Below are 26,709 nucleotides of genomic sequence, written 5' to 3' on the forward strand. Positions count from 1 at the left end.
TACCAATAAGTTGTTTTGCAGGTATTTTGGCTTGGTGACCGTCGAGCCAAGCTCAATGAAGTCGAAAGTTAGCGGACCTTGAGATGGGCATCCCCAACGTGAGTTGCATGTTATTTTGATGATAGCGTTAAGAGTCTGAGAGGGAACCTATGATATAGAAATGGGTTAAAGCATGATCATGTAGGCAGTGTATGTAAACTTACATCTTAGATATTTTATGTAATGGTCAATGATGTTTCAGCAATTAAGTCCATTTTTTCATATATAATGGTTGTGACGAGCAAATTGCTTGATGAATGACTCGTGTTGTGTAGCTCAACCATAAAAGTTATTGAAGATGAGGTACGGATGACACTCTCCTGAGGATCTCGGTGTCGACTTAGGGTAATATGGGTCAGTCGAGTGAACGACACCCGGGTTACCCACGCGGGCGCTCCGAAGACCTCACAAACTCACTCTCCAAGTCATCTTTGGAGAGCCATTTGCATAAAAATCGTGTTCTATGTCTTTTTATTTTCCAACAGTTTTTCTCCATTATAAAAAAACAGTTTTTCTATATCTTGCGTAAATTCTAGAGGGTCATTCTCGTTTTCTATATTTGTCTAGCGAGAAATCCGAAATAGAAAATATCTATATTCTCATAACCAAATAAAGAAGCGGTTGGAGAGTACTTCTTCGTTAAAATCTCCATTCCTAGCAATTAGGATAGCGCCTATTTGCTTTTAGGACTGAAAATTATCCTACCTAAGACATCCAAATTTTGACGCTCGGAGCCTGGGGCAGATATATATAGATTAAAAAACCATTGATGTCTCTGGTGTTTATAAAAGAATAATTATTGATCTTGTTTTTTTGTTAAATAATTATTGATCTTGTTTGTTTTAAATCAACAATACTTTGGTCTTATATTTTCAAAATCCATTGGTGCTGCCAGGTGAAGACGTCAAAATAGCCTGGCTCGGAGCTCAGAGAAGTTTGCTGCTGCACTTTGAAGCCAAGCAAGCAAGCTGCTCCGACATCCCTTTCTGTCACCGTTCAACGTTGCGTGTGCGCTGCAAATCTAATCCATTTCCGACCAGAAGCCTTTCAACCCGCCGCTTTGCCTCTTCCGTCTTCGGTACCCATTTCGTCGCAGCAGTCGGAACCCTAGTCCCCCCCCACATTTTCCTTCCGCCCGCCGTCGCGGCGCCGATAGAGCTAGGCCTGAAAGGCGTAGGATAAGGTGGTGTTGGAGGAGGGGATGGACCGGATCGTCGGCAGCAAGTACAAGCTGGGCCGCAAGATCGGGAGCGGCTCCTTCGGGGAGATCTACCTCGGTTCGACCCCAATCATGACCGCTGTTATTCACTTTGCTTGGTGTTTGGATCTGACGAGGTTTTGGTGCTGTGCTTGTTGTTGTCCCGTCCCTCTCTATGCAGCGACGCACGTCGACACCTACGAGATCGTCGCCGTCAAGATCGTGAGCACCTCCCCTCCCTCAGCGTTCCCTCGTTTTTGTTTGATTTTGTTGGAATTCGTCTAGGGTTTCGCGGCTTCTGGTGATGCCTATTGCGTGGCGCAGTAGGTTATGAGGTGGAGCTTGAAAATTGCGTAATGTTGATTCGGCGTCCTGGATCCCTAGGTTTTTTGTGCTCTAGGTTACTTGCAGCCTCTTGTGCATGTATGCGCGGTCCGGCTATTACAAGTTTCTAGTCTTGAGTTCATTTTCTGGTAGATATTGAAGTATCAGACCTGGGCAACATGCCTTTATGTTACTGTTTATAGGTACTGTGGAGCTGCGAATTTCACAAAGGAAAGTGGCGCTCTTTTGTGTTGAATCCCCTTCGATCGTTGTTGTTTTATGATTATGAGTTGCTGCTAGTAAGAGGAGCAATGTTTTTGGAGGTGTACGTTAAGGGTTCTGTGAGCTCCCAGAGTTTCTAACTTTCCAGTGGATATGTGGTTTCAAATAGTTTTCCCGCCACCACAGTGATACTTTTGTGTTACCTTAGTCTCATAGATGGAAATGCTATCTAAAAGGTCTTCTGATATGAATCTGTTTTTAATTCTATCCAGTTTCTCTTCATGTTAGTTTATATCAACATATTACGTTTATCTGCGATGCTTGCCGCCTTGCACTGAAGCATGTATTGTGAATGTGAAATAGGAAAGTACAGTGCTATGTTCGACGTAGGGGTAGTGTTCACCAATAAGAACTGGAATGGATCCCTGATGTTTAGTAAATAATAATTTGACATCTAAATACTAGGAAACACCTCTAGGCCATGGGAGTATCAGACTAATTGTCAAACACTCTATTGTTGGCATGCAATCTTGTGACCTAAGCTTGGCAGAGCCATCACATGTCTGTCTATTCTGTGAAATTTTCTCCAGAAAATATCAACCGATGTTGTTATTTGTTTCTTTGATTTCTTTATTTTGTAAAAAGCTCAAAACATTCTTGCTCACAGAGTTGTCATTTGGCAATGTCGTAGTGTAATGCATTGTAAGATTTATTTCTCTTCTGTCAGAGCTATGCGGGTTGTGTTGGGTTGGCACTTCATGACATATAATTTTTCTTTTTCGGTGGTTTTGCTTGCACCACATACTCGCAGTCCAACTTTTAGAAGTTTTTTATGAGTTGAAACACTGTTAGAGATTGAAGTATTAGAACTGGGTAGCACACCTTTATCTTGCTGTTTAATGGTATTGTGAAGCTGTGAGGTTAACGAAGCAAAGTAGCTTTCCTTTGGAATCATGGGTTTGACATGATATGACCTGTTCCCCACTAAAAGTAGTGTTCTTTTGGAGGTGTGCATTGCTTTAGTTCTATGTAGGGTTCTGTACTTTTAAGTTTTCCAATGGATGTTGTGGTTTCAAATATTTTTCTCACCACTGCAGTCAACATAAAGGTCTTGTGATATGAATCTGTTTTTGATTCTATCCAGTTTGTCTTAAGCTAGTTCATATCAATGGATTATGACTATTTGTGATGTTTGGTGCCTTGCATTGAAGCATGAGACTGAAATCGGAAAGTGCTAGTGATAAGTTGCGTGCAGGGGTAGGTATCATTAATAAGAATTGAACAGGCCTAATAACTTCTAAGTAAATAGTGTTTTGACATTTATATGCTAGGAAGTTGCTCTAGACCATGAGACCCATGAGCAAACAGTCCATTATTGTGGACCATCAGCCAGTGTGTGTAGTCTGGGCAGCTTGCCTTTGTGTTGCTGTTTGTTGGTATCGTGGATCCGCGAATTTCATGAAGAAAAGTGCCGCTCTGTTGCCAATTAAATCCCCTGTGATATTGGGTTTTATATAATTGTGTTGCTTCTAGTAAGAGGAGCAGTGTTTTGGAGGCGTGTATTGCTTCGGTGTTCTGTGAGGTCCCATAGTTTCAAATTATCGAGTGGATATTGTGGTTTATAGTTTTCCTGCCACCAGTGATACTTTTGTGTTACCTTAGTCTCAGATGGAAACAAGGCAATGTAAAATGTCTTCTGATATAAATCTGTTTTTGATTCTATCCAGTTTCTCTTATGCTAGTTGATATCAATAGAGTATGTGTATCTGTGGTGCTTGTTGCCTTGCATGGAAGCATGCACTATGAAATAGGAAAGTACTAGTGCTATGTTGCACGTAGGGGTAGCTATCACAAGTAAGAACGGGAATGTATCCCTAACATTTAGTGAACAGTGATATGACATTTATATGCTAGGAAACATCTCAAGGCCTTGAGAGTATTAGACTAATAATCACTAAACATTCTATTATTCTATTATAGTATTATTGGTGTGCAATCTTGTGACCTAAGCTTGGCAGAGCCATAAGCCACATGTGTGTCTATTCTGGGAAATCTTCTCCCGGAGACATCAAATGATGATGTTGTTTGTATCTTTGATTTCTTTATTTTGGTAAGTTTCATACGTTATTGCTTGTAGAATTGTCATATGGTGTGGTGTAATGCAGTACAAGTTTAATTTCTCTTTTGTGGGAACTATGCAGGTTGTGTTGAGTTGGCACTCCATGACATCTAATCATGTCAAACATGTTACTTCTGGTTTCAGGATTGTGCATTCTATTCGTATTTTTTCTTGTACACACAATAGAGTTGTGTGCCATTATATTAGAGATAGTCCTAGAAAAAAAGGTTTTTTGTTCGGTAGTTTTGCTTGCACCATGTGCTGTGCAGTACTTTTAGGAGTTTTTGAGTTGAGATGCTGTTAGAGATTGAAGTATTAGAACTGAGTAGCACACCTTTGTTTTTCTGTTTAATGGTATCATGAAGCTGTGATTTAACGAAGCAAAGTAACTGTTACTTTGGGAAATTAGAAGAGAGACAACAGATTCATAGATAACTGATGGACCTTCATACACTTAACATTATATTTCCTTTTGGATCATCTGTTTGACATGATATGAGCTGTTCCCGCTAAAAGGAGCAGGGTTTTTTTGGAGGCGTGGTAAAAAGTCTTGATATGAATCTGTTTCCAGTTTGTCTTAAAGCTAGTTCATATTAATAGACTATGACTTTCTGCGATGTTTGGTGCCTTGCATGCAGGGGTAGCTTTCATTAATAAGTACTGAACGGGTCCCTAACTTCTATGTAAATAGCGATTTGACACTTGTATGCTAGGAAGCTGCTCAAGACCATGAGAACAATCACAAACATTCCATTGTTGGGTTGCAATCTTGTGACATAAGTATGACTGTATGAGCTTGGCATAACCATCAGCCACGTGTCTGTCTAGTTTGAGAAATTTACTCCCAAAGCCATCAAAGGATTTGGTTGTTTGTAACTTTAATTTCTTAACTTTATTAAAATCTCCTGAATTGTTGCTTGTAGAGTTGTTGTATGGTATGCTTTAATGCATTACAAGTTCAAATTCTCTTTTGTAGGAGCTATGTGGTGTTTCTTTAAGTTGGTATTCCATGACATCTAATTGTGTCAAACGTTTTCTTACTGTTTCATTCTGCACTACTAAGTATTTGCTCTTTGTACTTGCACTGTTTTATTTCCCCATCACTAGCAGTGTTAGCTGGACACGGTTGCAGGTATCAGAGTTCGAATTGGGATATTAGTGTTCCGATTTGGCAAACTCTAGAAAATAGGTTAGAGGATCTAATATATATTAATTTTCAGTTATATAAGGTCAATTTTAAGTCTTTTGGCACAAAACAGGCTCCTAATGAATGCCATAGGTACTAACCTATATAATTACTTATGGTGAATATAGGTCCACAAGATAAATGGGGAAGGGGGGAAAATAGAGAAAAAACAAGACGGGCTTCCTTGTACTTGGCCTGCTGGCCCATCCAGCCCAACTATAGAGACCTTAATAATAATGCCGTAATCCCTCCTCTGCTCCTGACAGACACACAGCGGCACAGCTGCCCCCCGCAGTTTGAGTTTTTTTTCCCCCGTTAGTCACATATGTTGGTGTAATGGTGTGTGAGCCACATATCCTGCAATTTCCATATCTTTTTGTCCTGATTAGGGAAATAAGAGTTTCTTCATAGTCCCTCATATCCAAAATCAATATGTTCGGCTTGTGTACATGACACTTTTAGGCAGAATCTATCCCGTTAGTTGTATGTGACTACTGATCTCCCACTAATGAGCAATGAATAGAACAATCAAGTGCAAACAGTTCACTCAGAAAACAAAATGAAAACAAAACCATCTCTGTAAAATGACATCTATTAGGATAGGATACGTAGTTATTTAATGAAGTTACAACTGAATGGAGCTATTTGACTTTTCACAGTACAAATTAATATATGCTGTAGATGTATATTTGACATGTTTTTTTTGGAACTTATGTTGCATTATTATTATGTACAGGAAAGCAGCAAAACCAATCATCCACAGTTGCTATATGAGGCCAAACTGTACAATGCTCTTCAAGGAGGGAGTATGTGTTTTGAGTACATACAAATCTTACTTCGCTGATTGTCATACCATTATTTGTGTTGTAATTGTTGCTATTTTGAATCCATGTAGCTGGTATCGCAAACATAAAATGGTGCGGCATTGATGGCGATGAAAACATCCTTGTTATTGATTTACTCGGACCAAGCCTTGAAGATCTGTTTGTTTATTGTGGCCGGAGATTCTCACTGAAGACGGTCTTGATGCTAGCGGATCAGATGGTAATAATTCTTCTTCAACCTCCCTAGGTTTTATTTACTAATAATGTGATGAATTTGTGAAAGGTGCCAACCACTTATGTTTATTTTTCAGTGATGCCTGTCTAGCACACTTTTACTCCATATTAGTCACAGTGCATCCCACAATTGCTATTTGTGCATATGCCATTAGCACCTGTTTGTGATCCACTGGATTGTGGCATATGTTAGGGAACACTCAAATTTAAGTGGATTGCACCCCATTTTAAGTGGATTACACACAAATAGCTGCCACTGGAGCACACTCAATCTCAAGTGGCTTACACACAAATAGCTACTTTGGGATAGCACATGAGCAAAACAGTGAAAAGGCCCTGTCTTTCTGTTCCTTATTGAACCTTACAAAATATCATCTCTTTTTTTTACCCATGTTGTAGTTGGTTAGAACTGGTTTTGTTTTACTATTGCAGATAACAAGAATAGAATTTATGCATTCTAAAGGCTATCTGCACAGAGACATCAAGCCTGATAACTTCCTCATGGGCCTTGGTCGAAAAGCCAACCAGGTTGGTATGTGGGCCCTTTCTGTTTTAGCTTGCAGATTGTTATACAACTAGAAGCATACCCGCACGTTGCTGCAGGGATCACAAATGATTTGGATTGAAAGTAGACGACTTATATTTACTTGCGTGAAGGAATAAACTATTATAAATGAATTGTAGTCAATGGTGTGGTATGCCGACGTGGACAAATAAATGCATGTTAGTGGCTTGCTGACGTTGATAGCTTGAATGTAAGCATGCAAGGTGGGGCGGGCCGTCGCTTCAACCCACTGGGATGCCCGCGCCACCAACCCACATAATACCACAGCCTAGACCACTTAGAGTGGGCTGAAGTGTCCGATGAAGTGACAAAAACATTGACCTTTCTACCCTGGGGGGGTATTTAGGTTGAGTGCTTTATGTAAGGACAAATTTGGAAAGAGTGAAGTGCATATATATAGTGGAGAAGGCTAGTCCAGATAAACATCCCTTGGAGGTCTCATTTTGTGTGTGAGTGAAGGTTAGGGTTAGAGGGAGAAAGGGAGGAGGGGCTCTTTGTTCTTGAGCAATTTGTTATTCTAGATCTGTATTAGACTAGGAGAAGCTTGTAATCGTACATCTTGAGGTAATCCAGGTATCAATCTTGTGCAAGTTTGTTCCCCGCTGGTTAAATCTGAAATTTATCTTTTTTAGATTTTCGGAGCCAATGTTTGGGGAATTTTTATGTGCTGCTTGGGATGAGTTATAGAAATGTTTTTGGAGTGTTTTGGTACCCTTGGAACTTGTTCATGTGATGACTTCAAGCCCTGCAAAAATCCTCATTTCTTGCATCCTTTCGTGGATTTCGTGAAAATTCTTGAGCTGGAGTTCTTTGATTCTTCTTGAGTGGTTTCTAGGTATATGTCTTCCTTTCAACATATTTCCCATTACTATTTGCTTCCATGAGAAAACCTGGTTTCAATAGAGGAATTCTTCAGTTCATAGTGAATCTCTAATCTTTTTGTAGTTGTTCTTTGGGCTGAAGTGTCTGACCCACATCGAGCTTGAGAAGTTCAGTGTTGATCCCATCGAGCTCCTTCGGTGGACGACGCCCACCTCGCCCCCGAGCCCAGCCTCAACCCCGTGTTCGTGGCTATACCGGCCGAGGAACTCGTCGCCCACCTCAACCGCCACCGCCGCGTGGCTGACTTCGCTGACACGGCGCTCGTGTTTGCCGTGTGCGAGCGCAGGCTCACGGAGGCCGGGCTTGTCCCCACGGGAGACGAGCGCATGGACATGATGCGGGACGAGATCAGGGTGCGCGAGGCCTAGCCCACTTAGATAGAGTGGGCTGAAGTGTCTGACCCACATATCCCGACGGCAACCTACATCACCGCCACTTCCACTCCATGGCGAACGCGGCCACCTACCTCAGACCATGTTCCACTTTTGGTGTCTATTTCGACCCACCACACGTGTTCCAGTTCGAGAATTGTTGGCTGCTTCATAACGACTTTGAGAGCAAGCTGACCCACACCTGGTCTGATCAATTTCTCCGGGAGCATGAAGTGGTCTCATGTGTAAACGCTAGTGTTCCCCTGACCAGCGTAAGTCCGACCTTCGGATCCTCATAAATGCCCTTGATCAATGCCACCACTGCCACCTCCACTACCGGCGCTTCAGAACAGAAGTTAAGTGTCGATCCCATCGAGCTACAACTGCGAGCGAAGCATGGCCTCCTCCAGCTCTAGATCACGTGGCCGCGGATCCAGCTCCCAAGGCAGCTGTCGGGCCCCGCCAGAGCTCCTCCGGTGGATGACGCCCACCTCGCCCGCGAGCCCAGCCTCAACCTTGAGTTTGAGGCTATGCCGGCCGAGGAACTCGTCGCCCACCTCAACCGCCACCGCCGCACGGCCGACTTTGCCGACACGGTACTCATGTTCGCCGTGTGCGAGTGCAGGCTCGCGGAGGCCGGGCTTGTCCCCTCGGGAGACGAGCACATTGATATGCTGCGGGATGAGGTCAGGGCGCGCGAGGCCTAGCCCACTTAGAGTGGGCTGAAGTGTCTGACCCACATATACCGACAACCCACATCACCGCCGCCACCACCCCATGGTGAACGCGTCCGCCTACCTCAGACCATGTTCCACTTTTGGTGTCTATTTCGACCCACCACACGTGTTCTGATGGATAAGTCTGGCTGCTGTGGTCTTTGTGGGGCTGTTGTGGTATTTGTGTTTTTAGGACAGCATCTTAGACTGAGGACAGCATCTAGGACAGCATCTTAGACTAGCATCTAGAGGACAGCATCTTAGCATCTAGGACAACATCTTAGACTAGCATCTTGGCATATGCTTGGCTGGCTAGCAGCCTATAAATATGTATCCCCAAAACATCGGGTTGGTATGGCATTGAGAAATAAACTAGAAAATTGTCTCAACTCCTAGTGTTATTCTCTTTCGATGAGAGTAAGAATTCTGCTACTACCAAGAGTGAGAATTCAGCGACTAACAATTGGTATCGGAGCCGTATTATCCTGTAGCCTGAGCATCTCCTGCTCATCTCCTCTCCCAGCCACACAACAGCCCCAGCTGCGAGCAGCAGCTCCGGCCGCTCCTGCTCACTCCTCCCTCGCGCAGCTCGTCTGAAGTAGCCCTCTCCCCATGCAGCAGCCCCCCGGTAGCGCGTCATGTCCGCAGGACAGTCTCAGCGCTCGGTCGCCTCGAGCACGCGGCGTCGGCAGGAGGCTGAACTTGCCGCGGCAGAGGAACGCGAGCGAGTGGCGGCAGAGACCGCTGCGGCGGCGGCAAGGGCGTCGAGGCTGGCAGCGGCGGAGCTGGCAGCAGCCAGAGCGGAGGCGGAAGCAGCGGCGGCGGCGAATGCAGCGCGTGTGGCGGCAGCGGAGGTCGAGGCTCTGCGCGGCAGCATCGGCAGCTCCATTTCCGCTGACGACACCGCCGACGCGGACCTCGAGCTGCTAGAGAGGGAGGCAGCGCGAGCGCGGGCGGCGCAGTGGGCAGCCGCGCACGCCCACGAGCGTGGCGGCAGCCTAGACAGGCGCGGACGCGCTGGCGACGCTCTTGGAGGAGGCGCGCACGGCGTTGGCGCTCCTGGGGCAGCCGGGCATGCCCACGAGCGCGGCGGCAGCCCAGATAGGCGCGGACGCGCCGGCGGCGCTCCTGGAGGAGGCGCGCATGGCGGCGGCGCTCCTGGAGGAGGCGCGCACGGCAACGGTGGCGGACGGGTCGATGGAGAGCGCGGCCTTCACAGGCAGCGTGGCTCTCTCCCCGGATCGGTACTGACGGGTCGATGGAGAGCGTGGCCTTCACAGGCAGCGTGGCTCTCTCTCCCCGGATCGGTACCGTGGTTACCATGGGCTCCAGGCTGTTGTCAGGGACGTCGGTCCCGGCGGTGGGTGGCCTACCCTCACCAAGACCAACTACGTCGAGTCGGCTGCGGTGATGAGGGTAAAGCTCCAGGTGCGGCACATGTGGGAGGCAGTCCGATACGGCGACGTCGACTACGACCTAGATCGACGGGCGCTGAATGCCCTCATCGCTGCAGTCCCGCCTGAGATGCAGTTCTCGCTTACCAACAAGCGGACTGCCAAGGAGGCTTGGGACGCCATCGCTGCGGCATGCATCGGCAGCGACCGCGCCCGCAAGTCCACACTACAGGCACTTCGCAAGGAGTGGGAGAACCTGGCCTTCAAGCCAGGTGAGGACGTTGATGACTTTGCTCTCCGTCTCAACACTCTGTTGCAGAAGATGGTGCAGTTCGGCGATGACACCTACGGCGAGGAGAGAGCTGTCGAAAAGCTCTTTCGCTGCGTCCCCGAGAAGTACAAGCAGATGGCTCGCTCGATCGAGTCCCTACTGGACCTCTCCACGATGTCGATCGAGGAGGCGATAGGTCGCCTCAAGGTCGTCGACAGCGATGAGCCATAGTCTCTCTCGGGGCCCATCACCACTGGCGGGAAGCTCCTTCTCACTCGGGAGCAGTGGCTTGCTAGCCAAGGTGACCGGAGGAAGGGGAAGCCTTCTTCCGCGACAGGCGGTCGCAAGCGTGGCAAGCCACGCAAGGCACGCAGAGACGCCCAGGCCGGGGCGCGAGGACGTGCCGAGGGTGATGCCCGCGGAGGCGCCCAGGGCGGTGCCGTCGGTAGGCACAAGCCGGCACGAGACGACACCTGCCGCAACTGCGGCCAGCTTGGCCATTGGGCCAAGGACTGTCGACAGCCACGACGCAGCCAGGCCCACGTCGCACAGGCGGAGGAGGAGCCGGCTCTGTTCATGGCACATGCAAGCATCGAGCTACCTCCAGCGGCACCGGCCGCAGCGGCTCTCCACCTTGACGAGCCAAAAAGCACACGCCCTCCTCGGCGACAGCTCTGGCAACGACAAGACTGACGGGTGGTGCCTCGACACCGGCGCCACCTATCACATGACCGGTCGACGGGAGTTCTTCACCGAGCTTGACTCTAGCGTCCGAGGCTCCGTCAAGTTTGGGGATGCCTCCGGCGTGGAGATCAAGGGCGTCGGCTCCGTCATCTTCACCACCGTGTCTGGTGAGCACAGGCTGCTCACCGGAGTCTACTACATCCCCGCGTTGAGGAACTCTATCATCAGCTTGGGACAGCTGGATGAGAACGGTTCGCGCGTGGTGGTTGAGGATGGAGTCATGAGGATTTGGGATCGCCGTCGTCGCCTTCTTGCCAAGGTAACCAGAAGCGCAAATCGACTCTACGTCCTCAACGTGCAGGTGGCACAACCCCTCTGTCTCGCTGCTCATCGGGACGACGAGGCGTGGCAGTGGCACGAGCGTTTCGGGCACCTTCACTTCGAGGCCTTGAAGCGGCTCAGTGCCACGGAGATGGTGCGAGGCCTGCCGTGCCTCGACCATGTGGACGTCTGCGTGTTGACGAAGCAGAGGCGACTCCCCTTTCCCCAGTGGGCGAGCTTTCGAGCCAAGGAGAGGCTCGAGCTTGTGCACGGGGACTTGTGTGGCCCGGTGACACCGGCCACACCGGGAGGACGACGCTACTTCTTGCTGCTCGTCGACGACCTCTCCCGCTACATGTGGGTGATGGTCCTCGGCAGCAAGGGAGAGGCTGCGGACGCCATCAGGCGTGCGCAGGCTGCTGCGGAGGCGGAGTGCGGCCGCAAGCTGCGCGTGCTGCGCACTGACAACGGCGGCGAATTCACGGCGGCTGAATTCGCGTCGTACTGCGCTGACGAGGGCATTCAGCGCCACTACTCCGCGCCGTACAGCCCGCAGCAGAACGGCGTCGTTGAGCGGCGCAACCAGACGGTTGTGGGATGGTTCGGGCCCTCCTCAAGCAGAGGGGGATGTCGGCTGTCTTCTGGGGAGAGGCGGTGGTGACGGCCGTCTACATCCTCAACCGCTCGCCTACCAAGGCGCTCGACGGTAGGATGCCGTACGAGGCTTGGCATGGGCGCAAGCCGGCGGTCTCCCACTTACGGGTCTTCGGCTGCCTCGCGTTCGCTAAGGAGCTTGGCCACATCAGCAAGCTTAACGACAGGAGCACTCCGGGAGTGTTCATCGGCTACGTGGAGGGCTCGAAGGCCTACCGCATCCTTGACCCGAAGACACAGCGTGTGCGCACGGCGCGCGACGTTGTGTTCGACGAAGGGCGAGGATGGGTGTGGGACAAGGCAGTGGACGACGGCTCGGCTCCGACGTACGACTTCACTGTCGAGTACGTCGACTTCGAGGGAGCTGGGGGAGTAGGCGGCTCTGCTTCGGCGAGCGCGTCTACCCCAGTCCCCGAGCCTCCACCGACCTCGGCGCCTGCTACTCCGACAGCACCACGCTCTCCAGCCAGGACTTCGGCTGCGATGAGTTCTTCGCCGGCTCCACCACAGCCGGCAACGCCACGCACTCCAGCACCGACAGGCACCACTCCGGGCACGTCTACTCACCACCAGCTCGTGTCGAGCACGGCCCGGTTGAGCTCGCTACTCCGCTCTCTCACGACGAGGAGCGCGTCGACGCGTACCATGACGGTGAGCCGTTGCGGTACCGTACGATGGAGAACCTTCTCGGCGACCAGCCGGTGCCGGGACCGGTGCCTCACGACCTGGAGGCGCAGTTGCACCTTGCGTGTGACGACGACGAGCCTCGGTCGTTTGCAGAGGCCGAGAGACACGCGGCATGGCGCGCCGCGATGCAGTTGGAGATGGATGCGGTTGAGAAGAACCGCACCTGGGAGCTTGCTGACCTTCCTTGTGGTCACCGCGCGATCACCCTTAAGTGGGTGTACAAGCTGAAGAGGGATGAAGCCGGTGCCATCGTCAAGCACAAGGCTCGCTTGGTGGCACGAGGTTTCGTGCAGCAGGAGGGGGTCGACTTCGACGACGCCTTTGTTCCCGTGGCACGGATGGAGTCCGTGCGACGACTCCTTGCGCTAGCTGCCCAGGAGGGCTGGCGTGTTCATCACATGGACGTCAAGTCGGCGTTCCTTAACGGCGACTTGATGGAGGAGGTCTACGTGCACCAGCCGTCGGGATTTGTGATCCCCGGCAAGGAGGGCAAGGTGCTCCGCCTGCGCAAGGCCCTCTATGGCTTGCGGCAGGCACCGAGGGCGTCGAATGCCAAGTTGGATTCCACGCTAAAGGGGATGGGCTTCGAGCAAAGCCCGCACGAGGCGGCCATCTACCGACGGGGCAGTGGAGGTAATGCTCTGCTGGTGGTTGTCTACGTCGACGACTTGATGATCACTGGCACCAAGGATGCGGAGGTGGCGACATTGAAGGAGGAGATGAAGGCCACCTTCCAGATGAGTGACCTGGGGCCTCTCTCCTTCTACCTGGGAATCGAGGTGCACCAGGATGACTCCGGGATCACGCTTCGACAGACCGCTCCGATGGAGGAGAGGCTGAAGCTGAGCCGCGACAGCACGACGGAGGAGGTGGACGCTACGCAGTACCGGCGTCTTGTGGGGAGCCTTCGCTACCTCGCCCACACACGGTCGGACCTGGTATTCTCCGTCGGCTACGTTAGTCGGTTCATGCAGCGACCGACAACGGAGCACCAGCAGGCTGTGAAGAGGATCATCCGCTACGTTGCGGGGACACTCGACCACGGCCTCTACTACCCTAGGTGCCCTGGGGCGGCACACTTCGTCGGGTACAGTGACAGCGACCACGTCGGCGACATCGACACCAGCAAGAGCACGAGCGGGATCCTCTTCTTCCTCGGCAAGTGCCTCGTTAGCTGGCAGTCGGTCAAGCAGCAGGTGGTGGCCCTGTCCAGCTGTGAGGCCGAGTACATAGCGGCCTCCACCGCTTCGACTCAGGCGCTCTGGCTTGCTCAACTGCTTGGTGATCTCGGCAGAGACACTAGAGCGGTGGAGCTCATGGTGGACAGCAAGTCTGCTCTTGCCCTGGCAAAGAACCCCGTCTTCCATGAACGCAGCAAGCACATCCGGGTGAGGTACCACTTCATCCGAGGCTGTCTTGAGGAAGGGAGCATCAAGGCGAGCTACATCAACACCAAGGACTAGCTTGCGGACCTGCTCACCAAGTCCCTTGGGAGGATCAAGTTCCTTGAGCTCTGCTCCAGGACCGGGATGGTTCAACTTTCCCACAAGACGACGCACAAGATTTAGGGGGAGAATGATGGATAAGTCTGGCTGTTGTGGTCTGTGTGGGGCTGTTGTGGTCTTTGTGGGGCTGTTGTGGTCTTTGTGTTTTTAGGACAGCATAGGACAACATCTTAGACTAGAGGACAGCATCTAGGACAGCATCTTAGACTAGCATCTAGAGGACAGCATCTTACCATCTAGGACAGCATCTTAGACTAGCATCTTAGACTAGCATCTTGGCATATGCTTGGCTGGCTAGCAGCCTATAAATATGTATCCCCAACCCCTCGGGTTGGTATGGTATTGAGAAATAAACCAGAAAATTGTCCCAACTCCTAGTGTCATCCTCTCTCAATGAGAGTAAGAATTCTGCTACTACCAAGAGTGAGAATTCAGCGACTAACATGTTCTAGTTCGAGAATTGTTGGCTGCTTCGTAACGACTTTGAGAGCAAGCTCACCCACGCTTGGTTCCAGCAACAGTTTCTTCGGGAGCATGTAGAAGTGGTCTAATGTGTAAACGCTAGTGTTCCCCTAACCAGCGTGGGTCCGACCTTCGGATCCTCATAAATGCCCGATCAATGCCGCCACTGCCACCTCCACTACCAATGCTTGAGAAGTTCAGTGTCGATCCCATCGATCTACAGCTGCGAGCGAAGCATGGCCTCCCCTAGCTCTAGATCATGTGGTTGCGGATCCAGCTCCCAAGGCAGCTGTCGGACCTCGCTGGAGCTCCTCCGGTGGACGACGCCCACCTCGCCCTCGAGTCCAGCCTCAACGCCGAGTTCGAGGTTATGCCGGCTGAGGAACTCGTCGCCCACCTCAACCGCCACTGCCGCACAACCTACTTCGTTGGCGCGGCGCTCGGGTTCGCCGCGTGCGAACGAAGGCTCGCGGAGGCCGAGGAGCTTGTCCATGCGGGCGACGAGCGCATGGACATGCTGCAGGACGAGATCAGGGCGTGCGAGGCCTAGCCCACTTAGAGTGGGCTGAAGTGTCTGACCCACATGTCCCGACGGCAACCCACATCGCTCCCACCTCCACTCCATGGCGAACACAGCCACCTACCTCATACCATGTTCCACTTTTGGTGTCTATTTCGACCCACCACACATGCTCCAGTTCGAGAATTGTTGGCTGCTTCATAACGACTTTAAGAGTAAGCTCACCCACACCTGGTCTGATTCGCTTGGTTCCAGCAACAATTTCTCCTAGAGCATGAAGAAGTGTTGTCTCGTGTAAAAGCTAGTGTTCCCCTGACTAGCGTGAGTCCGACCTTCGGATCCTCACAAATGCCCTTGATCAATGCCGCCACTACCACCTCCACTACCGGCACTTGAGAAGTTCCGTGTCGATCCCATCGAGCTACAGCTGCGAGCGAAGCATGGCCTCCTCCAGCTCTAGATCACGTGGTCGCGGTTCTAGCTCCCAAGGCAGCTGCCAGGCCCCGCTGGAGCTCCTCCGGTGGACGACGCCCACCTCGCCCCCGAGTTCGAAGCTATGTCGGCCGAGGAACTCATCACCCACCTCAACCGCCATCGACGCGCGGCCTACTTTGTTGACACGGCGCTCGCGTTCGCTGCGTGCGAGCGCAGGCTCGTGGAGGCTGAGGAGTTTGTCCGCGCGGGCGACGAGCGTATGGACATGCTGCGGGACGAGATCAGGGTACGCGAGGCCTAGCCCACTTAGAGTGGGCTGAAGTGTCTGATCCACATATCCTGGTGGCAACCCACATCGCCGCCGCCACCACCTCCACTCCATGGCGAACACGAATACAGGCGTCGGCCTCATGGCACCCCCTGCGCCATCACCGCCGCCGCCACCCCCACTTCCGGCGCTTGAGAAGTTCAGTGTCGATCACATCAAGCTACAGCTGCGAGTGAAGCATGGCCTCCTCCAGCTCTAGATCTCGTGGCCACGGATCTAGCTCCCAAGGAAGCCGTCGGCCCCCCATCGGAGCTCCTCCGGCGAACGACGCCCACCTCGCCCTCGAGCCTGCCTCAACCCCGAGTTCATGGCTATGCTGGCCGAGGAACTCATCACCCACCTCAACCGCCACCGCAGCACGGCCGACTTCGCTGACGCAGTGCTCGTGTTCGCCGCGTGCGAGCACAGGCTCACGGAGGTTGAGGAGCTTGTCCGCGTGGGCGACGAGCTCATGGACATGCTGCGGGACGAGATCAGGGTGCGCGAGGCTCAGATCCACAGGGCTGCCAAAACGGTGGAGGTGCTGCGGACCGAGATCTGCGCGCTGCAGCAGCCTAGGGCCGCCGACGCCAAGGCGCGCGCGCGGCATGGCTCTGGAATCAGCGGGCGCAGCCTGACGCAGCAGGTTGGTCGTGGTCGCGAGCTCGCCACACAAGACTTCTGTGCTAGTAAGGGCGTGCGCTACGACGCTGGCGTCGACACCATGCCTGCCAGGGGTGTGGTCGTCGGCGATGATTATGTTTGTTCGAGAAGTTCAGTGTGTGCAGTACTAATGTTTGTCGTTGTAGTTAAGACACCTTTGCGTGCAAGCTGTTTTCCCGGGATGGATTCACTGGCTCACATGTTTTCCTTGGATCGATTCTACAAGCGCTGCGGCCCTTTATGGACTGCTACACCAACCCACAAAAAGATAGCGGCAAATGTGGGCTGCCGCATTAGCTCTCGTAGGACTTGCGGCTCGAGCGGACGTGGGGCGGGCTGCCCACCGCCGCCCCATTTGCATCCTTACTTGCATGAATAGATATGTGCCATAATTGCATGCGTTAGTGGTCTGCGGATGTGGATGACTTGCATGTCGTGATAGAATTCTATTGGGGTTTAGGATTTTAAGCTGTAGATACAGATATATAGAATATAGATATATACATTTGAAGCTGGGCCGCTGGGGTGATGCAGATTTGTGGATTGTAACAATCTTGCATGTGTATTTACTACAATCTGGTTACAACCTGACCGTCTGTCTCAATCTGCAAGCTAAAACAAACAGAACCTTAGTTGGCCAGTGATGCTTAGATTGCACTATGAATTTTATCGAACAATCAGGAGAGTTGCGTATCGTTAAAGGAGAAGAATGATTGCGCCACAAATGTTTATTTTGATTATTTTGTGTTCCTGTCAGGTTTATGTATTGACTCTCGTGGCTCCAAGAGATATCGTGATTCAACCACCAACCGTCATATACCTTATAGGTAGCCAGTGATTTTGAAACACATTTCTTCCCAAACTTCATATTTTTGTTTAACTTGCATTTTATTCTTCTTTTTGCAATTGTGGTAATCAATGTTTATTGTAGTTAACATACTTGTTTTACAGAGAAAATAAAAACTTGACTGGCACAGCTCGCTATGCTAGCCACAATACTACTCATCTTGGGATTGGTGAGTAATATATGGCCGTTCTATTTCCATTTATCTCTTGTGCACATGTATATTGTAACACTAAAATAGACCATGTTTCTATATGATTTGTGCACACTTCTATTGTAACACTAAATAGCATGGTTCTATAGACTTATTAAAAACATTTATAGGCTTGGTGTTTTCCTTTGGTCCACTATCACTAACTTACTTTTGTTACCAGAGCAAAGCCGCGAGAGATGATTTGGAATCGATTGGATACGTTCTCCTGTATTTCCTCAGGGAAGGTATGATTTTGTGTTAAAGATCTCTTTGTCTTTTTTTCAACATTGTCCCTAGAATAATGCTGCATGTGTAGCGGTCATTTATAAAAACCATTGTTTTCTGGCTTCTGTAATGTTTTTTAGACAGTAAATGTCCATGCGAAATAAAATATAGTTTACACCGTTTTTCCCATTTGGACTCTTGCATTCATACCCCTTGTTTTCTATTCAAATTGTGGTTTGCCCCTGTTTTTTTTTAACTTTATGAATTTACCCCTGCGTTTTTAAAACGAAGCACCACTTTGCCCATATTCCGTCATCCTCCCCTTAACGGAGTTAACTTTTGTACAGGAGGACAAATATGACCATGTGATTTTGCCCTGGTTTTGTAGGGCTGTTTGTGATTTTCCCCCTAATTTGGAATAAGACATTTATATAGTCTTTTGACAAAAATGGTTAGATTTGGTCAAATGTATTTGGCACAATTTGCAATTATGTCAAATCAGATTTAATATTGAAAATACATCGCATCCACTGTGCCCTGCTCCGCATCCACTGTGCCCTGGTACACCCCTGCATGTCAAACCATTCCAGCACATTTCTCTTAGAATAGAAGAAAAAAGAGAAAAAAGTTATTTTTGGAATCAACAGAAGTATCCATCGTTTCTGTTAAGGAGAAGAACAAATTAGCGCAGCTGAACCAAACAGAACAGACCCTCTCGCCCTGGCAGGCTGGCAGCAGCATGTTGGAGTATAAGTGAATTGCCCACCTCTTCCGATCTGCTTAAGCTTTTGGGTTGAATTGGTCGGTGCATGCAACTTAATAGCAAGACGAACACACAACAATGGAAAACAACAAAAAAGCAAGCAATTTGCGTTTTTAAAAAGATCTTCTTGATCCTGCAACTTATCATCGATCTTGTGAAGGACCTTCACTTTCTTGAGGCAGCCGTCACAGTGGATATTCACTTTGAGCACACAGGTCTGGGGACAGACAAACAGGGGAAAAAAAAACGTCGTCGAAACAGATTGGGAGAAGACATACAGGCGAAAGCGAAACGAAATCAGCCCGCCGCGCCAGCCGCGCGTGGCCGCAACACCCTCCGCGCTCGCCCTGTGTGACCGCTGCACCCGCCCTGCGCGGGCACGGTGCGCTCGCCCCGTGTGACCGCTCCCGCGTTGGCTGCGGCCACCCCGTGCCAGCCCGCCTGCGTGCTGCGAGCGCCTGCGACACCCCGCCATTTGCGTCACTGCCTGCACTAGGTTCAGGCTATCTAGACGGGGGGATGGCTTGGTTGGGTAGCTTGGATAAGGGCATTTTGGTCATTTTGCATCTGACTTTGTGTTTTATTTATTTTTAAATCGTTTAATCCCCCTCCAACTTACGGACATCCAAACCCGGACACGCCCCGCCCGCGGTGGGGTTTTGGGGGTGCGGATGTTGTCACCGTGCCGTTACGTGCCCGTCTGTCCGTTCCAAGTGGAGGTGGCTCCCCCTTTCTCTTGCTCGGTTCGTGGAACCGGTCGTGGGCTGAGCTGGGTTTCCTTCTCGATATCGCATTGAGTGGCCCATTGCTTGTGAGGCTGTGACCACGGGGGTGCTGGCGCCCCCTGGCACGTCATCCTCATCTCGCGATCTGCGCTCATGGCCTGGCCCATGATATTTCCTGGGTGAAATATTAGACCTTTAGCAAACCCACATCTAGGGTTTGGGCTACAAGATGAAAGCAACTGAGAAGAGGCGTAGACTGGGTATGGGATCGGACAATCCAAAACCTGCATGCGGAGGGGAGACGCGATCGAGCTAAGGATGCAGGCGGCACTGACTTCGAGTCCAGGCGACAGCAGATCGGCTGGGAGGCAAGCCTGCAGGCTGCTGCTTGGGATCTGTCTGAGCAAGGTCGACGAACGAGGAGGGGATACCAGGGACCTGCTGTGGCTGTGCTTCTGGTGGGCCACCGCAGTGGGAGGCTTCCTGGACCAGGGGCAAATGGCTCCTTCATTTTAAAATAACGAGGGTAAAATCACAAAGTTGAAAAAATAGGGGTAAAATCACAATTAAATTTTTGAACGGGGGCAAAAACACCATTTTTTCCCAGTATATTATGTCGTTATATGCCTGAAGCGAAACAATTAGTACAGTTGTCTCAATATGCCAGCTATCTTTGATCGTGATTTCTTGTGTACGAAACATTTTATATGCTAGCTATCTTTGATCATAATTTCCTGTGTATGAAACATTTATATGCCAGCTATCTTTAATTGTGATTTCTTGTCTATGAAACATTTTATGGACTTGGTGTAAGTGTAAGTAAACTATATGTTGTGTCCAGTCTTCCTTGGCAGGGCTTGAAAGCAGCCACAAAGAAACAGAAGTATGACAAAATAAGTGAGAAGAAGCTTTCAACTCCTATTGAGGTGGTTTGAGTAACTTGCTTTGCATTTATGAATGTTAACTCCTTTGATATCTTTGACAGGATGAGTACTCATGAGTTTTGTTATTATAGGCTCTATGTAAATCCCATCCTGTGGAATTTGCTTCCTATTTCAACTACTGCCATTCTCTGACATTTGATCAGCGTCCTGATTATAGTTTGTTGAGGTGTATCTTTCGAGATTTGTTTGACCGCGAAGGTAAACATTTGGAATTCTGGTGTGCAATCTCCCATCATATCATATTAATAATGAAAAGCTTGATAACTTGTTTATTATTTGATCTTCTCTAGGCTATCAGTTTGATTATGTGTATGACTGGACTTTGTTGAAGTGTAAGCAATCCCAGAAGGCTAAGGCTAAACAAGGATGCTCTGTAAGTACTGCTTGTTTTTGGAGTTATAACTTCCCTCAGTATTTCATTTTCCTTTAAAATATGTTGGAGGTTTTCAGAAAGTGATATCTTCTAATATAGATTTGATGCAACAAATGAAGTGTATCTTTCCCAATTGTTTTAGGAGTTTTGCTGATTGTTCTCTACCATGGCAGCATGATGCAGGCGTAAGCAGCCGTCCAGTTACAAAGAATGTGGACAAGCACCAAGGTAGTAGCTTGCTCAAATTGTTTTCTATGTACTGTAGTATAAAACTAGTGCTGTTTATAGTCATTTTCCTCTTTTTCTACAGTACATTGTGCTTTCTGGATTTCAAGTTTTTCTATATAATTCTTCTGTTTTGTGGTGTTATATTTTTTTTTCAAGATAATATACCTTTTTAGCTGTAACTTCTATAGGATGTCTATTCACAGTAGCATGTTTATAACAACCTTTTTCAGTTGGTGTTGCACGCCCAATTGACGCTTCAGGTCTGCTTGAAGCAGAACAACGCCCGGCAATCAGAATGCAATTCAAGTGCAGTGCAGAAAACAGCCGTTCAAATAATCTGCATCCTGAGAGATTGGTAAGCCAAGTTTAATTAATGAGTGTTGGATATAATCTTGATGTACTTGGCCATAATTGTATTGTGTGGAGTAGGCTATGAACTCGATATACACATGAGTTTAGAAGTGTTGCACTGTTAGCATGTAGTAGTGCACGCTAGAGAGCAGTTGCATTGGAAGTGGTCTAAGCACACATTAGTCATAAAATGTATGGCATGAGTTTAGCTGTAGAGTTAGTGAATAAGAGTGAGTGAATAAATCATGTAGGGTGAGTTACAACATCTACATGTACGTGGTTAGACCTGGGATTGGATTGGCTTTAGTCCAATATCCAATTGGCTTTTGGCACTTGGGGCAGGGTCTTGGGGCATGCCAAGGCCGTTGCTGGCGCAGAAGGCGAGGTCGTGGAGCGCGCCAAGGTGGCCATGAGACAGCAAGCGTGGAGGGCTCGCCCTGGGACCAGGACACGTAGCAATCACCATGGGTGGTCCGGGCGTCCGTGTCGCTGCGGGAGAAGCTGGCATAGAGCAACGAATTCCTGCTCCTCAGCTTCAGTCTGATTAGTATTGGTGGAAGCTCTGTGCGGATGTTTGCAGCAAACATGCAACTAGTATTGGATGGATTTGAATTTAGATGGAGTTGGATTGGATATCTCCACTAACTATTAGGATTGGACTGGATAGGAGCACAATTTGAATTGGACGCTGATTGGATTCCTCTAAATCTCTAATTGGATTTGGATGTCCGTCCATTCACAGGTCTATGTGGTGCACACATCAGTGACATTTGTAGGTGAATGTGTAGTGTCCATTCACATGTCTATATGTGGTGCACACATCAGTGACATTTGTAGGTGAATGTGTAGTGCACTCATGCTAGTTGACTCGTGAATTTGCCTTGTAGTTTTGTACTTTTGTACTATAAATATTGAGAACACAAGGCAAAAAAAAGAAGCAGTATGTAGGCATGTAGCTTCTATGTAAATGGGTGTGACTGTGTTCATCCTCCATAATTGTCTTGAGAACGAACTATACTGAAAGGGCTTCATGAGTGTGAGTTTCCGTAAGTTGTGTGCGCTGGGCACTTTGAGAGAGCCTGACAGATTCAGCTTCAACAAGGAATGTTCACCTTTCTGATTGTTGATGATGCTGTTATTTTTTTTTCTGCTTGTACTATCTTTACGTGCTATTTGAATTTTAGAGTCATTTTGGTCTTCATCACAGCTCTATACATTTTGTTATCTGTTAGGCTTCAAAGTATGTTTTACATTTCTTTGTGGTATAATAATGTCCCCCATTTTTCACTGCAGGGAGTGGCTGCTAGCCCTAATAATGCATTGCTGCAATCCACGTCACTTGGCCATACTGATGCTCCAATGAACAATGTGACACATTCGAAAACACAGGGGTCCATAGATCCACACACTCGTGGAAGTTATAGTCCAGGGCCCTCTAACCGCATTTAACCTTTTGGATAGTTCGTAAAAGCTTGCGGGTCCATTCAGTAAATGACTGGTGAGATTACCTTTGATGCTACTATGTCTCGCATCTTCTTTGTAGGCTGTATTGGTGTTTCCCTTGCTTACATGCGGCATATTAGGTATCTCAGTTGAATATTGTCTCCTTGTAGTTGGTTATGGACGTAAGGTCTTAAGGTTGCATGCTGGTAGTTTTTAATGCTTGCAGGCTAGATTGTAATGATTGCTACTGTGATCAGTTTCGCACTGAGCAAGTATCAAGGAGTTCAGATGAAAAATATGATCCAAAGCAAGTATCGAGCTGGGCCAAGAGATAAAATGTTCCAATAAAAAAATCAATTAAAGAAGTGAAATGCATAGCATAGCAAGCAAAATAGATAGGTTAGGATGTCAAACATTGAGTCCACTGAATACTACCATGAACATGAAAATAATTAGAGGGAGATTGCAGATTGACCTGTGGTGTAAGCAAAATATCATGATAGTCTGGAACAGATAATTTGTGGAAAGACTTGCCACCAAAAATACTTTGTAGTGATGTTGATTATTGAATGCTAGCCAAGGGAACTCTAGCTCAAAATGGAAAGTGGTGTTTGGTGTGGATCAGGAGTATTTCATATGGCATTCGGATAGCTTTTAATGCTTGGAGGATTATAGATGCATACACCAGCATATTCAACAAAAAAGAGTGAAGGGTGGAGAGGTTAGTGGATTTTGGTCAGGCTTTAGTTGTACTGTGATTCGGTGATTAGAAGACGTACCTCAGTTTAGAGTTTGGTCAAACATACGTTAGTTTAGAGTTGGGTCAACATAGACCTTAGGTACACATCACAACATGATTGGGTCACACTTTAGTGTATTTGAGCTACTTGGTTGGTGGCCATGTCTAAAGAAGCGTTTTATAGGACTCAAAAACTGCATATAAGAGTATCGCTACTCCTGTCAAGATTGGTGAGTGCATGTGACTAGTGTGGCTATAACAGCTGGGTTTGAACTCGAATTATATTGCAAACAAGTTCTATCATGGTAAGCATGGCTACAACTAAAACAATCACTTGATATATAGATGTTCTAGCGCTCAAACGATATGATCATGTCTGTTGTTCAGAATCTTTCTAAACATGGCATGTTACGATTCATTATTAAAAGTTTTTGTATTTGGGAACTGAACTCAATCCTAAACCAAAATTTGGTATCCTGACAAGATTTGGCCTCCATTTGTTAGTTTCTTACTCCCTCCGTCCCACAATAGAAGTTGTTATGGGATGCGTGCAGGTCAAACTTTTTCAACTTTGACTAGGTTTGTAGAAAATGCGTGCAACATTCATATCTCCAAATAAGTTTATCATGAAAGTATATTCAACGATCTATCTAATGATACTAATTATGTATTATAAATATTAATATTTTATATATATATAATTGGTCAAAGTTAAAAAAAGCTGACTTCTCGGGAAGCGAGAATGACTTCTATTTTGGGACAGAGGGAGTAATTTTTTAACATTCACCTTTTGTTATCACAAGATCTTATTTTTTCTTACAAAATTTTGGTTAATTCATGGGAAGACATGCGGGCATATAACTAGTGTCACAATAAGATTTCAGCTTGGCAAAACCTTGCCAGCATTAAATAACCCCCTTTTGTGAAGTAATGTTTTGTAGGTGGTATGGTATGTTTAAAATATTTCCTGAGTCATTATGAGGTTTCTAATTAGTGAAGAAAAGCCTTGTTATGTTCCTAATATATATATATATATATATATATATATATATATATTTTCTTTTTTCTGAATAGGTTCAAGCCACCTCAATCCGGTGGAAATCTGGAAGTTTTTAATTACTTGTATGGTTGATCCTAGTAGTTTTACCATGCACATAGAATCGTCCATGCGTAGATTATGAGTTAAATCACAATAATGGTCTATGCACATAGAATCGTCCATGCGTAGATTATGAGTTAAATCACAATAATGGTTTAACTACGAGGGGACCATTATTGTGATTTAACTCATAATCTACGCATGGACGATTCTATGTGCATGGTAAAACTGCTAGGATCAACCATACAAGTAATTAAAAACATTGCTAACAAGTTTTTTTTAATAAAAATTGAAACTTGGCACCATAGATGGGACTAGTCTAAAAAATTTAGATGAACAACTGTTTCTGAAAAATTATATAAAAATGACAATTTTTAGTGTGTGTGCACTAGAGGACAAATCTCTTTTTTTGTCTTCTAGTGCACATGCATCTGAAATTTGTTATTTTCCTCTGGATTTTGAAAAAAATGATTTTGCATGTCAACTTTTGTGACAAAAAAGGATCTATGAATGTGTCAAGTTTTCATTTTTTTTGGAAACTTCATAGTATGCTTCAATGGTTTTTTTCACTATTCCATCAAGGTGGCTTCCACCAAATATTTTCCTGATTTAGTAATGCCACTTTTTTGGGGGCAAACTTTAAGAGATGGTTTTTTCACCAGCAGACAAACCAATGTTTCTGTGGCACTTTATTGGGTATTCTTCCTGAATTTCTTAGTGACCTGTATATTTGCTATTGTAGGTTGCCTGATGTGGTTTCATGGATGCATTCTGAACAAACATTCAATGCCATTGCTGGAAATAGCTGTCTGGTTTTTATGGGGACTTCTGTATTGCTTGAGGTGATTACTACCAACCAGAAATATGGTTGATGCTGGTCATGAAATCAGCATCAGTTAGCTGTTCTGGTCGATTTTTATTCTTTTCCATCTGTGGATAATATGAAAACTTGCTTAGGAAAGTTAGATATCTATTTTTGTGTTCTACACGAGTGGATACATTGTAACTCACCTATTTGGGATCATTGATTCAGGGTCCTTTACAAATATAATAATGGTGCTGTATTCTATGCATAATGAAAATTTGGGGTTTCACCAGGATAGCTTTCATTCATTTTAATTACAGACCAACAGCAGTGCGAGTTACAACTTTTTAACTTGTGTAAGGCAAGTTACTTTTGCTATTTGTGCACATTCTATTGCAAGTAACTGGAATGATTTCGCTGTATTATTTCTGACCATATTTCATTTTGATGCTGTCAATTTACTTGCAGAAAGTGATGTACTATCTGACTTAGATTGGCTGCAGCTTCCAGTGTGTTCAACACAATCAATGATTGCGGAGAGGTATCTGGGAAGTTTTGATTGGTCAGCATACACAATCAATGATATATGCTTGCATCAACTAGGATAGCGCCTCTTTGCTGAAAGTGACGTCATATTCTACTAGGATTGGCTGCAGTTTCCAATGTGTCCAATGTGTCTGACAGCCAAATCACCATACAAAAATCAGAGTTGGAAGTTTATGGTTGGTTGATTCATTCATACATCAACTAGAAGAACCCTCTTTGTTGAAAGACTGTCATATTTTACTTGGATTGCCTGCAGCTTGCGATTTGCTTGATACCAAATCGCACCATAAAAAGACTATGAAGAGGTCCGGGAAGTTTACGATTGGTTAGCATCCATGTATATGGCTTCAACTTTCAAGAAACACATGTTGTGGCTCATGGGCTCGAGATTAAAAAAAAGAGTTAAAACTTCAATCCACAACGATCTTGTTGGGCAGAGGTAAATATCATGCCATCTTCCTGTCATAGACATGGTGACATGGTCGCTTGTGTTTTATTTGAATGAGAGGATTGAATATACTGCTTATAACATTGTGAGGAAGTCCTACAACATCTTGGTTTTTTCTGGTGGTGTTTTTTTGGTTGGCATTCTCTCTCCAACTGTCATAAAAACAATGAACTGTACATAAATTCTTAAAGGGCTGTTTAAGTCTTGAGGCGAAATGAGATGATATACTTGATAGAAGTGTCCATATTTAGGTATATCATTTTCCTGAGTGTTCAAAGATATCATTCAATGATATAACGCTGGTTCCAAAGTGAATATTTTTAGTTATAAAAAGTTGAACTGTATCTAGGAGTGGAGCCATCTCTGTAATTTGTCGAGTCTGAACAACTTTGCCCTCTTT

The 26,709-nt window shown here is 47.3% G+C and overlaps 1 protein-coding gene across 1 annotated transcript; it reads left to right on the forward strand.

Annotated features, from left to right (window-relative positions):
* The first annotated feature begins 960 nt into the window (after nucleotides 1–960).
* On the forward strand, nucleotides 961–26,197 carry LOC136476219 (casein kinase 1-like protein 4). The gene is made up of 16 exons (XM_066473978.1): nucleotides 961–1,316; nucleotides 1,419–1,459; nucleotides 5,825–5,894; nucleotides 5,984–6,132; nucleotides 6,579–6,678; nucleotides 17,341–17,410; nucleotides 17,535–17,603; nucleotides 17,804–17,875; nucleotides 20,175–20,259; nucleotides 20,349–20,475; nucleotides 20,568–20,650; nucleotides 20,824–20,878; nucleotides 21,109–21,233; nucleotides 22,523–22,727; nucleotides 25,253–25,352; nucleotides 25,784–26,197. The coding sequence occupies exons 1-14, from the start codon at nucleotides 1,241–1,243 to the stop codon at nucleotides 22,676–22,678; spliced, it is 1,278 nt and encodes a 425-aa protein (XP_066330075.1). The 5' UTR covers nucleotides 961–1,240; the 3' UTR covers nucleotides 22,679–22,727; nucleotides 25,253–25,352; nucleotides 25,784–26,197.
* Nucleotides 26,198–26,709: the final 512 nt, after the last annotated feature.

Source organism: Miscanthus floridulus, chromosome 8, assembly GCF_019320115.1.
Source record: "Miscanthus floridulus cultivar M001 chromosome 8, ASM1932011v1, whole genome shotgun sequence".
NCBI classification, from domain to species: domain Eukaryota; kingdom Viridiplantae; phylum Streptophyta; class Magnoliopsida; order Poales; family Poaceae; genus Miscanthus; species Miscanthus floridulus.